Source organism: Heterocephalus glaber, unplaced genomic scaffold (genome assembly GCF_053883595.1).
Source record: "Heterocephalus glaber isolate CG9 unplaced genomic scaffold, H.glaber_assembly_v1.0 deba00001428, whole genome shotgun sequence".
NCBI classification, from domain to species: Eukaryota; Metazoa; Chordata; class Mammalia; order Rodentia; family Bathyergidae; genus Heterocephalus; species Heterocephalus glaber.
The window spans coordinates 33,348,570-33,362,966 of record NW_028258293.1 but is presented as its reverse complement, the minus strand read 5'-3'; the positions used below and the strand labels follow the sequence as shown (position 1 = coordinate 33,362,966).

The window sequence follows — 14,397 nt, the reverse complement described above, 5'->3', positions numbered from 1 at the left end:
GCAATAGTCCTGAATTCATTCCTGGAAGCAAGCATCACCTTGATCCCCAAAGCAGAGCAAGAGCCAACTGAAAAAGAGAACTATAGGCCAATCTCACTAATGAACATAGATGCAAAAATCCATAATAAGAGACTGGCAAATAGAATGAAGAAGATTATCAAGAAGATCATACACCCTGATCAAGTGGGATTCATCCTGGGGATGAAGGGATGGTTCAACATATGCAAATGAATCAATGTAATACACTATATCACTAGAGCCAAGGACAAAAACCATATGATCATCTGAACAGATGCGGAAAAAGCATGTGACAAAATCCAGCACATATTTATAATAAAACCTTACAAAAAACTGGAATAGACTGTCTGTACTGCAATCTGATAAAAGCCATCTATGAAAAACCAACAGCCAATATCATACTGAATGGTCAAAACTGAAATCCTTCACACTAAAATCAGGAACAAGACAAGGGTGTCCACTATCACCACTCCTGTTCAGTATAGTCTCGGAAACAGTCACAGCAATTAGACAGGACAAAGAAATAAAAGGAATAAAGATAGGAAACAAAGAAGTCAAATTGTCATTATTTGCAGATGACATGATACTCTATATAGAAGACCCCCAAGAACTCCATTGGCTTAATAACCAAATTCAGTAAAGTAGCTGGATTCAAGGTCAACACACAAAAATCAATAGCTTTCCTCTACACAAACAACAGACTCACTGAGAGGGAAATAGGGCCAACAATTCCTTTCACAATAGCACCCAAAAAACTGAAATACCTAGGAATCAACCTAACAAAAGAAATCAAAGACCTCTTCTCTGAAAACTATAGCACTCTGAAAACAGAGATTGAAGATGATACCAGAAAATGGAAAGACATCGCTTGCTCCTGGGTAGGAAGAATCAACATAGTGAAAATGGCCATACTTTCAAAACTGCTATATAGATTCAGTGCAATCCCAAGTGAAATCTCCCAGAATACTTCACAGACCTTCAGAAAACAATCCAAAAATTCATTTGGAACAAGAAGAGACCCAGAATAGCAAAAGCAATCCTAGGCAACAGAGACATGGCAGGGGGTATCACAACCCCCAACTTGAAACTGTACTACAAAGCTACTGTGATAAAAACAGCATGGTACTGGCAAAGAAACAGACCTGAGAACCAGTGGAACAGCTTAGAAGATGCAGAAACAACTCCAGACACACTCAGCCATCTCATCTTCAACAAAGGAGCCAAACACCCTAACTGGAGGAAAGATAGCCTCTTTAAGAAATGGTGCTGGAAAAACTGGGCTTCAACTTGCCAAAGATTAAAACTAGACCTATATCTCTCACCATGCACTAAACTAAAATCAAAATGGATTAAAGATCTAAATATTAAAATAGAAACTCTGAACCAGTTGGAACAGAGGTTAGGTAGAACCCTTGAAGACATCGGTGCAGGAAAACATTTTATGAACAAAACCTCAGTTGCCCATGAACTAGCACAAACAATCAGCAAGTGGGATCTCTTCTTATTAAAAGGCTTCTGCACAGCAAGAGAAACCACCAGCAGTGTGAAGAGACAACCCACAATGTGGGCAAAAATCTTTACCTCCTCTTCCTCAGACAAAGGTCTACTATCTCGAATCTATAAAGAACTTAAAAAGATCAGACTTCCCAAATTTAAAGACCCAATCCAAAAATGGGCATCTGAAATGAACAGACATTTCTCAGGCAAAGAAGTAGAAATAGCAAATAAATACATGAAAAAATGTTCAACATCACTGGTCATTCGAGAGATGCAAATGAAAACAACGCTGAGATTCCACCTCACTCCAGAAAGAATGGCTGCTATCATGAAATCAACCAATAACAAATGCTGGTGGGGCTGTGGGGAAAGAGGAACACTGCTCCACTCTTGGTGGGAGTGTAGACTGGTGCAACCACTGTGGAAATCAGTATGGAGATAACTCAAAAAACTAGGACTGGAAGTCCCATTTGACCCAAGTATTCCCCTGCTGGGTATCTTCTCCAAAGAATTAAAGGAATCATACCACAGTGATATATGTGCACCCATGTTCATAGCAGCATAGCTAAAACTTGGAAGCAGCCCAACTGCCCATCAACTGGAGACTGGATAAAGAAAATGTGTGGTTTTTTAAATAAAATGGAGTACTACTCAGCCACAAAAAATGAGAAATTAGAGACATTTATTGCTAAATGGATGCCCATTGAGGCAATACTCTTAAGTGAAATAAATAGGACACACATGTGTAAATACCGAATAGTTTCTCTAGTGTGAGAAACTGAAAGTGTACATAAGGAGTAAAAGGTATAATAGATAATGTGAAATAGAAAGAAAAGGGGCAAAGGGGAAGGGGAAGTGGGAGGGGTAGGGGAAAGGAAAGAAGGGAATGGAATTAATATGAGAAAATGAAAAAATGGAAACGTCTCTGTAAATAGGGAGGGATGGAGTGGTTGAAGGGAGGGCAGAGGAATAGGGAAAAATAAGAACCAAGAGAGATTATGTAAAGGTGCAAATTTCCAATGATGAATGTCTTTATATTGTATACCTAAAATGTACCAGTAAAATTAATTTTAAAAATATTAATGTACAAGTGAAATGAATGAAAAATTGATAAATTGGATGAACAAATATACTTACTAGTGAGTTGAATGGGGAAAAGGGACAGTTTCCCAGTGGCCCTGAAATTCTGGGAGTGAGCTAAAGAAGAATCAGGAGTAACTAAGCTAAAGAAGAGTCAGGAGTCATCCAGGTGCCAGAGGGGAGGATGAGAGAGCCTGAGACAGGCACAGTCTGAGCAGAGGCCTAAAGGCCCAAGAGAGCAGGTCCTATTTGAGATAGTTGTCTTCACAGCTCCAGCCAAACCCATGAGAAGAAGAGCCTCCTGGTGCCAGAGATATAGTCACAGGCCCTTCCCTAATTATCAATCTGAGTCCATGTTGTGAGTCTGAAGTAAATAACTAACCAAATACCGTAACAGCTGGTAGAGTGACCAGAGGGGATTATATTTCACGCTGGCAGAAAAAGAAAGGCTGGCAGAAGGATGAAGGAGAGAGAGGGCTTTGGTAGACCTGCTCCATTCCCTGCATCTGCTATCTCTCTCTCTCACAATTTCTAAGGTTAATTGCATCCCCCAGGGAGGAGCCTGGGTCTACTTGAGCTTCCTAGAGCAGGGTAAGATATTGTTTGAAGCCCAGCAGGTGTGTGTGTGTGATCTGTTCTTCTGGGAGCCATGTATTCAGGGTCCCCAAACCCTGATCCACTACTTTTCCACTCTGCAGCATCACACACTTAATTGATTTCATGGGGACTGTCTGATTAAGGCTTCTGTTGGAGGAAAGGGAAGCCAGAGCAGAAGGCAGCCAGACCTCTGCTCTAGCTCAGCTGGTCTGAGGCCTAGTTTGGAAGCTTGGGGCCCATTTTGCGGTCATACTGAATTTGGGGGACAGCTTATCTACCATCATGGATGGGGGCTATCAGATTTTCTCTAGACAAAGGCTAGTGTGGTTCCCAGAATGGCAGAAGTCCCTTCTAGTGGGCAGCCCAACCCCTGAGCATTGCAGAGCTGGGATGGAGAGTCGTCCCTGTCATTTGGTGATTCGGTCACAGACAAGCATGAGACAAAGCCCACTGCTGCATAACAAGCTCACAGTCTTATTGTGAGGGAGGCAGACTGGGGAAATGAAGACAGACACTGCAGATGGTGCTCTGATGGAGCCAGCACTCTAAGCACAGGCCAGTGTGGTCCTCTCTGCTTGGGGGAATTGGGTAGCAATCAGCAAACACTCAGCCCCTTACTGGGAACAGCCAGGTGTTGTTCTAAGTACTTCATGCTTTAATATTCACAATGCTCCCCAAGACCACCCTCGGATTTGATGATTTGCTGGTTGGCCCCATGGGATTCCACATATCATCATACTAATGACTCTGATCTATTTCAGAGAAAGGACACAATGCAAAATCAGCAAAGGAAAGGTACATAGGGAGAAGGCCAGGACTTTAAACCAGGCCCAGGGTTTCAGCGTCTTCACTCGATGGATTCCCACAGAACAGGCACACTCAACTCCCCAACCAACTGGTTGTGGTAATATGAGAAATTCTGCCAATCATGGAAGCTCACTAGAGACTCTGTGCCCAGGGTTTTTACTGGGGAATGGTCACCTGGGTATCCTCTACCTGGTACATACCCAAATTCTGGACTCCCAGAAGACAAGTAGGTGTTCAGCATAAACCACACTATTTCCCCAGTTAATTTAACCACAGTGAGTCAGCCACTCCTGTCAGTTCATGGTGCCCACTCTTCTGAAACCCAAGCTCAGAGATCCCAGCCAAGAGCCAGCCTGGTAAGCAGATGCTCGTAGCAGTCGGGACTGCATCTTTACTCTCTGTTCTGCATAACTGGGTAATCTTTTTAGCATCCCCATTTCAGAGATGAGGGAGCTAAATCACAGAAAAGTTAATATCCCACAGCTAAGCAGTTGGTAGGACTAGCATACTCAGTTTGGATGGCTCTGGAGCTGTTGTACCCAACCACTGTCCAATACCACCTTCCTCATTATTAAAAGTAGCTTCTCGGGACATCTGCTGGTAGGAGTTTTCAGGGGAGAAAGCAATTCTAAGCTGCAGGACAGTTGGGCAAAGGCACAGAGCCAGGAGGGAACATGGCATTTTAGAGAGATGGCACACAGTGGGTTGAAGCAGGTACAGATTCATGAGCAGTAGAGGAAAGGACCTGGGCATTGCAGGGTCTTGAGTCACATGAAAAGGCTGCACTTGTCCCTGTGGACACAAGGGCAGAGGTGGGTAGCTCTCAACAGCTTTTAAATTGGAGAGAGGCATTAAGGGATTGGCCTTCTAGAGGGATCACTGTGGCCTGAAAACTGGGTTCATTTGTTTCTTCATTCATTTCTTCAAATGCCAGCTCCATGCCTGAGTGTCCTTGGCAGGGTCGCTGACCCCTACACACTTGGGATCTCAGCTAGCGAATGAAGTGTGACCTCTGCCTGTCCTGCCCCACTAGGTGGTTGGGAGAATCAGATGTGGTGGTGCCCATCCCTGGGCTCTATGGGCAGAAGCATGGCTTGGCATAGCAGGGTTATTGTGAGATGAGCTGTTGAGCAGGGCAGTCCCAAAGACCCACTCCCCTGCAGCTCCTGGGTACTCCCTTGCCAAGGTCACACAGGTGGGCCTGGAAGACCTAGCTTCAGGCAGCTCTGGGACTAGTCCCCTTCCCTATGTGAAAATCTCCAAGATCAGTGCAGTGCTTGGCTGCAGTTCATCTCTTAAGAACCCAGTAACCCCTTTCCTGAGATGCAGCTGGGACTCTGAGGTCAGGGAGATCTGATTTGAGTTCTCTCCCTGACTTTTCCTTGCCATATAACCCTGGACCATCATTTGACCTACCTGAGCCTCAGTTTTCATGTCTGCAAAATGAGGTAATGACACCCATTGCTGTGAGGGTCAAATGAATCAGGTGTCCATATTTCATCTCCAAGCAGTGGGGAGAGGAGAGACCACCGAAGGCCATGACCAGGTGTCCTCAGCAGCTGAGGATTCCTGGGGAGAAACCCTTACAGAAATCCTTGTGTCAGGAGGACTGGACTCTCAGAATGTGGGAGGAAAGAGGGGGGAGGAAATTTAAGTGGAGTCTTGAGCTGGGAATCACAGTCCCTGGGTTAATTTCAGCTCTGCCACTGACTTCTGTTGGGTACGGGAGCAGGGCAAACCTCTCTCTGGGCCTCAATTTCTTTGTCAATGAAATGAGGCAAAATATTTGACCCAGAACTAAACTAAGCTTTACAAGTACAGAATAAGGCCATTTTAAGACCGTAGACATGTTCTAAAAATCCTTTTCAGCACAAGTGCTCACCTCCCCCAAATTCCCTAGTGACCTAAACAATTAGCATCTGAGTGGGAGATCTGACATCCTGTTGCTTTAAAGAAATCCTTTATTCTATAGTGTTACCCCTTCCCTTATCCTAGCAAATCTATACTTTTAGGAGATAATTGTCAGCTCACTTTTTAAAAACTGTTTCTTTTTAACTTATAGAAGTTAAAATAAAAATCACTTAATCCAGGTACTTGAAGATCCCCACTGTTAACATTTTGATCTTTATCCTTTGTATCTTTTTTTCTCTGAGTTAGTTAGTTAGTTTGTTTGTTTGTTTATTTATTTATGGTTTTGAAGTACAGAGATGCCCATCTGGGAGCAGAGGTAGCCTAGAGATGCAAAACAAACTCCCAGGTGGTCAAGGGAGGCAGCATGAACTCTCCCCTGGACTCTGCAGCCAAGAATAGGTAGGGCCTGCTCACTGCTGGTCCCTATGAGCTATAGAGAGTTGCAAATTCCTCTAGAAATGTAGGGTAGTGTAGGAAATAATAATAAACACCACCCTCAGCCATCTTCAGTTAAGGACTGACCATATACCCCCTCTGTTCTAGGTGAGGTTCCCTGATATATCCTGAATCCAGCAATATTCAGCACACATTTAGTTCCCACTACTACACAGCAGGCATTCTGCAAGACTCTCAGCATGAAGCAGTGAACAAGGCAGATAAGACTCCCAGCTGGTAGAACTTGAATTGCATTAGGAAGAGACACAGTGAGCAGATAAACATATGTGTTTATTGCTTCCCCATCATCACTTGCTGACCTGCCTCGCTGTCTTATTTTTCTCCACAGGACTTGACTCTGTGTGTGTTTGTGTGTGTGTGTGTGTGTGAAAGCTAAACCAATGCAAGAGGCCCAAAAGTGATGGAAAGAGTGGGGTGAGAGCTCTTCTAGTCAGGGTGAGAAGGAGATGATCCATGCAGACATTTGCAAGAGGACAATTCAGGCAGATGAAAGCAAAGGCTTAGCTTGTTTGAAAAAAAACCGAGGAGGCCAGTATATCTGTAGTATGGCAAATGAGGTTCGAGAAGTGGTGGGGAGCCAGATCTTACAAGATCTTGTGGGCCCTGTTAAGGATGAGGGAGGGTTGAGGGCAAAGAAGTGACGTAATGCAAATTACACTTCAGGTTCTTCAGGGTGCCCAGTTATCCCATTCTATGAATGCTCAGAGTAATTGACTCACCTGCCAAGGGCAGGTAAATGATGGATCTGGGACCTGAACTCAGATGTATCTGGCCCCAGGGCCTGTGCACTTCCCACTGGGCCACCTGGCCTCTCATCTACAGGGCTACCTGTCTAGAGACAGAAATGAAGTCTCTCTGATCACCACACCCCTGCACCTCCTCCCAACACTGTGGGGGCTCAGGGCCCTAAACACAGCCTCCTGCCTAGGCTATGTTCCAGGACCCACCCAGAAGGAAGGCCCTGCCACCACTTAGTACCTAATGGTCCCAGCCGTAGACAGGGTCCCCTTCTCCTTTCATTGTCCCCAGGGATTTAAATAAAATGCGGTTTGGTCTTTGAGGCTGGCCAGTGAGAGATAGTCACAGGCTGTGCAGAATGAAGCCAGGTTCTGAAGCAGAGAAGGCGACAAGCTGAAGTTTCCATGCCAGCTCTGCTGTCTTTCCTGCCTGATAAAGCCTCAGAAAAGTTATTCCTCAGGGCCTTGCTTTGCCAGCCTACAAGGTAGAAATGGCAGTACTGACATTGTAGGGTGGTTTTAAGGAATAAGTTTTAAACTAAACAGTTGCAGAGCTTCTAGAGTAGTAAATAATAGATGGCAAATATGGGGTAGATGGGAGCTATTGTGTTTTACATTAGCACTTCTGTCTTATTTGTGTAACTCTTAAAAATTTATCCAACATTGTCCCAGTTGATCCTCACAGTAACCTGGTGAGCTTAATACTGTAATCCCCATTTTCCAGAAGCAAGTAAGGTTAAGAGAGGTTCAGTTTTTTACCCAAAGTCACATGCAAGAAGGTGACAAAAAGGATGTGAGTCGGTAGGTGTTCTCAAGACTTGTCAGAGTCAGAAGAAAAGTCCCTGGCAGGCTGAGAACCAAAGCTGGCTTCCTGCAGTCAGCCTCCCTCAGGGTCATGCACCAGGCCAGTGGCCAATAGCTTGTTAGAGATTATCCACTTCAGGGTCTTATAGGATGGTAGCAGTCTTGGGAATAGCAGAAGATAGGAGCCAGGTCACCTGAGTGCACATGACGGCACTTAGCGGGCATGGTTCAGTACTTAATGGGCAAGTGTGGCTGTCTTCATTCTGGGTTAGATTTAGTTGAAGTCACAAAATGCTGTGCTACCCTCAGGGAACAAAGAGGTTCCCCTGTGTCTTTGGTGGGGTCCCATCCTTGCTAATCAGTCTTCACCCAGATCCCCACACAGCTAAAGGCCAGGAGACTCCAACCATACTCAGTATCAACCTGGAGGCCAGAGAAAAATACAGATTCTTAGGCCCATCCCCAACCCACTAGTTCTGAATCTCTCCAGACAGTTCTGTTGCTCACTCAACTGAGTTGAGGACAACTGCTTTGGAAGATGATGGCCAAAAATGCTTGGCTTTCTTGTTTTCTTAGACAAGCCAAATGACCATCTCTGGCTACAGCTTAAGCAGTAAGTAGAGGAGAAAAAACATAATGTGGATCCAGATAAACCTGAACCCAAACTTTTGCTTTGAGCCCTACTTGGCAAATCCTGGTACTGCTCCATATTTCAGTCTTATCATCTGTAAAATAGGGATAATCCTGCCTTCCTTGTGTAGCCTATTTTGAAGATTTGAGCGAATGGATGTAATATGCGTAATTCAATGCTGGACACATGTCAGTCCTCAATGAGAGCTGTGATTTAATGCACACATCTGCCAGACATTCGGGTTTGTATAGAGAATGCTCCCTCTGGATGCTGTGTGCCAAGCAGACCCCTTGCACATGTGGCTTGTACACTGACCCATTGCCTGGAGCCTGTGTCCCGCTGGTCTCATGCACAGCTGCACCAAACAGCCACTTTGTTTGTTTCTCTCTATCCCCCCTTCATCGATGCATGACTCATTGCTTCATTCATGTCTCCATGTGTGTGTAGAAACCTAAGCAAGCAGCCATTCCTAGGGACATTGCAGGACAACCTCATTGAGATGGACATTCTCAGCGCCTCCCGCCATGATGGGGCTTACAGTGACGGGTAGGTGACTTCCCCATGCTCCTCCTCTCTGAGTGTGCTGTCCCTGTGGCTCCTGCACTTGCATGCAGAACCTGAGACCTTTTCCTGGGATCTCCTGGGGGAAGTGATGCCATGTTGCATGCCCATCCCCCAAGTCCATGTCCAACTTGCAACAATTTGTCCTTGGAATACCCTGTCCCTAGCATATGAACATCAGTCTTGTCAATATGCAGCTCTCAGCATCTCATTGGCTGCCTTCACCATTCTGAAAACCATCTCATGTAGAAATTTTTATGCAGCAGTCTCTGCTGCGTATGTATTCTGGCCCAGAGCGTGTATTCTATGGCCTGAATCATCCTGTACCCAATGGGGGGGGGGTCGGGTTTACCCTAAGACTTCCAGGAGTATGCAGTGCAGCCAATGCACCCTATTTCCCAGGCTCTGTGCAAGTCCTCACATGGCCATGGTTATAGCCGAGCTGTGGAGGACTTCCTGACACCTGATTTGGCCACAACCATGTGCTTTGATCGTCCTTGCTGCCCTCAGGTCTGCAACTAGGCTGTAGGATGCAGCTGCCTGGCTGTCCTGCTACCCAGCTCTCACCTGGCTCTTGGAAAGAAGTAGCCTGGTTTCTGAGCAGAGTGCTTTGCAGGCAGTTGTAGCACCCACAAAAGGACTCTTGGCCATGGGTACAACTTATGATGGTTTCTTGACTTCCATCCCAACAAAGCCTCCTTTCAAAAGAAGGGTATTCTAACTGGATATTGTGGCACACTCCTGTAATCCCAGCACTTGAGAGGCTAAGGCAGGAATATTACAAGTTCAGGGCTAACCTGAGCTATTTAGTGAGACCCTGTCTCAAAAAACAAATAATAATAATAGCGAGAGTATTCTAATCCTTAACCAAGATAAACTGGTAATGCAGATATTGGAGGAAGAAGAAAAATGTTAGGTCCCAGTTGTCTCCAAGGGACAGATTGACTTTAGACACTTTCCAACTCACTGTAATAACTTCAAAAAACAGTTCCCTAAGACACACCCACCAGCCCCATCTTTTCCCATAAAAAGGACCAAGGGCCAGCCTCTGTCAAGGAGGTGACAGCATCTGCCTTGGCTTGGGTGGGTTCTCCTGTGGGAAAGGCCGTCCCATTCGTGTTCTGTGGAAATATGTCTCCTTGTGCCCCGTTTTGTGGTCTGGTCTGTGACTTTCCTCTTGCTCTCCCTGCTGTCTTCTCTGTAGTGACTAACCCTCTCTCTCTCTCTCTCTCCCTCCCCCCCTCTCCCCCCTTTCTCTCTCTCTCTCTCTCTCTCTAGGCTCCTTTGCATGCGTCTTCTTCTCCTGCCTCTGTCCTGCAGGTTGGTCCTGGTACCTGATCAGCCAGCCAGTCCTGACCCTTCCTGCCTCTCTCCATCCACAGGCACTTCCTTTTCAAGCCTGGAGGCACCTCCCCACTCTTCTGCACCACGTCCCCAGGGTACCCCCTGACATCTAGCACCGTGTATTCACCTCCACCCCGGCCCCTGCCCCGCAGCACCTTCGCCCGGCCGACTTTTAACCTCAAGAAGCCCTCCAAGTACTGCAACTGGAAATGCGCAGCCCTGAGTGCCATCATCATCTCGGCCACGCTTATCATCCTGCTGGCATACTTTGTGGGTAAGCGTACCCTCACCCCAACCCCCTTTGGCTTCCCTTTGGCCCAGAGGGCAGCTACCAAGACACCTGTGGGCACTGAAGACTCCTCTCTAGCACAGCAGGCACAGTATGCTGTATAAGCCAGGGAGCCCTGGGGTGCTAAACTGTTCTACACCCCAAACCATCAGGGGCAGCTGTCTGGAGCCTCTCTTCCTTCCTCCCTGCACTTAGCCCAAGAAGGAAGCTACAGCCTTTGGATATGCTGGATGCCTGGCACTGGGGCATAAGCATACCATAAGACTAATCTCTGTGGTGGGGGGTCTGTGCCATGAGTGTCACTGATGGAATTTACCACAAATGAAATGACAAGTTGGAGACACCGGACAGTAAGCAGGCCTCTCCTATTGGCACCATTTAGCTACAGTGAAAAGCAAAAAGGAGGTGAAGTGCCATGAGGTTGGAAGGGGACTGTAAGGAAAGCATGTCTGATGGTGACGGTCTGAGGGTTTTGCAGAAGCCAAAATCTGGAATTGAACTGGGGTCAGGAAACCAGAGAATCCCAGCTGAAGAGCAGTGGGTCCCCATGAGCAAATAGAGTTATTGAAGGAATCCCAGAGACATCTTACCTGATCCCAGGGCACATATATGGTATAAGAACCTCCTCATGGCCCGCTGCCTTGCTCCAACAGATGGCTCCCTCTCTGCACTCATTTGATGTATTTTTCACATAATCTGGTTTCCTAGTTCTGACCTCTGTCTTGGGTCTTCTCCAAGAAAATGATTAATCTGGAGAGACGTATGCTCATTGTGTAGAGTCTGCAGCCTCTAGAATATGCAGCTGGTTAATAAAGATATCCAAAGGGAGCTTGGCTTAGCCATTGGTGTCCTTCTCAACCTTAAAGTTCTGTAATTCAAAGACTTAAGGTAGGTCAGGCCAGCTAGAGAAGGCTTTGAATCCCTGCTAAGGAATTCAGAAATAATCCTGTAAGCAAATGGGATTTTTTTTTTAAAGCATAACCGAGTAAGTAGTAGATCTAACTGGCAGAAGCCAAAGCAAAGCAAAGTGCTACCCAGTGTGGGTACAAAAAAACAAAAACAAAAACAGAAACCCTTTTGTGCCAACCAAGAAAAGTCATTGTGAATGAAAGAGGGAGCCAGTCTGGAGAGGGAGTGAGTGTTCTCCCTAGGCATGTTTAACAGAGCACGGGCCACCTCTTGTTCAGGAAATAGACAAATGCTTTGAATATGGATAGGGATTTGTTACTTTCATCTCAAGATTCTTGACTTTTTTCAAAACAAGTAATCAGGTAGTCCTGCAAATAGGGAAAAGTTATGTCTCAAGCTACAAAAAGCTTTGCCTGATAGGTCCAGTCTCTTTTCTCCTTGTGAATATAGGCTCAGAGAATTGCATAGCTCTATGTAATTGATTGGTCATTGTTGTTTAGAAAGTTATGTAGAAAAGGATCCTTAGGCTATAGTCAGATGCAATAGAAGAGAGTCTCTACAATTGATTAGTGATGCCTGTCATGGTCACAGGAATGGAGCATATAGGTCACTTACCAGTATTTGCCATCCTTGGATAAGAGGAACAGACAAACTAGGAGAGGACTGGCCTACCCACCTCATTTATGTAGACTGGGTTACAGGTAAGAGTTGTGAAACTTATGAGCAATCACCTGGTGAAAATTTCTTCTGGCAATATCGCTGCTGTAAACCCACCAACCACAGGCATAACCCTTGCTTTTTCCTGGCATTATAGTATTTCCTAAATGAGTAGACCTTTAGACAGGTACTGTCGGTTTTTAAGAGCAAAGACATTTATTGAATATAGACAACAACTCATCTAGCATTGAAGTATTGAGGTTTATACCAAGTAGCCTAGTTTAGGGAGAAAGAACAAATCTTCATATGGTTAAAAAAAACTCCTATTTTCCACCCTATGGGCTTCCTCCTCTCCCATTTAATAAGAATATGTGGTCGGTCTTCATCTATCCAACGATGGGGGCTATTTGTGAAAAGTAGTGAGCTCCCTGTCCTAAGAAGAATACAAAAGAGCTCATTGACAGTTTAGCATGAATAGGATTCAGATACTAAGGGTTTTTACTGAGTGACCTTTAATTTTCCTTCCAACCTTGACAGTCTTTGAATCTTTAATAATTTTGTAAAGCATATTTTTCATCAGCAAGCCATATGGAGTACTTCCTTTGAGTCAGGGGGTATGCTAAGTGCTGAGGTTAGAGATGTGGTCCCTACCCTCGAGGTTTTCGTAGCTTAGAAAAGAGATGGTCATGTTAGCAGGTAAATCTAAATCTAAATGAGTGACTGATTTTCACAGCATCTCAGGGGCTATGGAAATTCCCAACCTCAGCCAGGAAGACAGGGGAAGGTTTCTTAAGAAAGTGATGTTTACAGCCGGGGATTTAGCTCAGCGGTTCCGGCACCTGCTGCGCAAGTGCAAGGTCCCGAGTTCAGTCCCAGGTACAAAAAAAAAAGAAAGTGATGTTTACACTAAATCTGAAAGTAGGAGTTGGCCAGAAGTAGGCATGCAGGAAGGGTATTTCAAATCAAGTTAGCTCACAGAGACTTGAAGGAGGAACACATGGTGAAGAAATGTTCTGTTTGAAGCATCCAAGGGGTTGAGGTGCACCATTGGAGCCCATGTAGAAGTGTTTAGTCAGCTTGTGAAGATTGATTGGTGCCAAGCTGAGCACCTCATTGGGTAGGCAGCTGGGGAGGCACTGAAAGTTGTAGGCAGTAGTAGGACATAGTCAGACTATTTCAGAAAGTTAAGGGTACAGCAGAAGGAAGGAGCAGAAGGCAGAGCTGTTAGGAGACTTCCAGTAAATGAGTCAGAAAGAGTTGATGGCTGCAACTAAGACAGTGATAACACAGAAGTGGAGAGGAGAGGGCAGATGGAGGGCCAATTAAGGAGAACTTGAGTCTCAGATTAGGAGAAGTCAGCTCATTGATGATGTATCCTGGCCAAGAACAGATGTATCCATCTGATGCAATTTTGTCAGTTTGGAAACCTTAAGACTGGACCCTAAGGATCACACCCTTTGTCACTGCTCATGCAGCAGGGCGTTGGAGAAGTGCTTGGCTTCAGTGTCCAACAGCCCTGGATCCCTAATCAGCTCTGCCACGTGCAGCTGTTCTTCTTCAAGCAACTCTCTGCTAAGTCAGATCTTCTGGGAAATAAGCCTGGCCGGCTCCCACGGGAGAATGTCTGTGAGGCTCCAGTGAGCTGGTGCAGGTGAACGCATGGCAGGTGTGGGAACCATACATCCTTCCTTCCAGGGCCTGAGGAGGCAGCCTTAGTGCCTGGTCTGTACTAGCTGCTGAGGGCAAGAACCCAGCGTCTTGTTGCTTGGCCATAATTATAGGCTGTGATGACTGACTTGTAAGGAACTATCAATTATTAAAAATCAAATTAATTGTCTCAGCCAAGCACAAATATCCTTAACAAAGACTCTTTTCTAGCAAACCAACTGATCTAATCAACAGGCAAAAGCACAGATATTTAATTAGATTTTTGATGAAAAATTGTGTTTAATTTCAAGTATAATCAATTATTAATTACTGTAATGAGTGAGTCTGACTGGGTTTACTAATTAACTCATTTAAAAATTATGAATAACCTTTTCATTTGTAATTATTTTCTACATCCTATCAAGTTCCAGATAAGAATTGCATCACCTCAC

At 45.3% G+C, this 14,397-nt stretch overlaps 1 protein-coding gene across 32 annotated transcripts in view; it reads left to right on the top strand.

Annotated features, from left to right (window-relative positions):
- Positions 1-14,397, top strand: part of Tenm4 (teneurin transmembrane protein 4) — a 2,854,999-nt gene that overhangs the window by 2,632,716 nt on the left and 207,886 nt on the right. For 29 of the 32 annotated variants that reach the window (XM_087211391.1, XM_087211392.1, XM_087211370.1 and 26 more), the window contains 2 exons: positions 8,986-9,084; positions 10,482-10,717. In XM_087211391.1, the coding sequence (XP_087067517.1) occupies positions 8,986-9,084; positions 10,482-10,717 (335 nt within the window). The remainder of the gene's footprint in view (positions 1-8,985; positions 9,085-10,481; positions 10,718-14,397) is intronic. The other 3 variants (XM_087211381.1, XM_087211395.1, XM_087211396.1) reach the window with 1 other exon arrangement.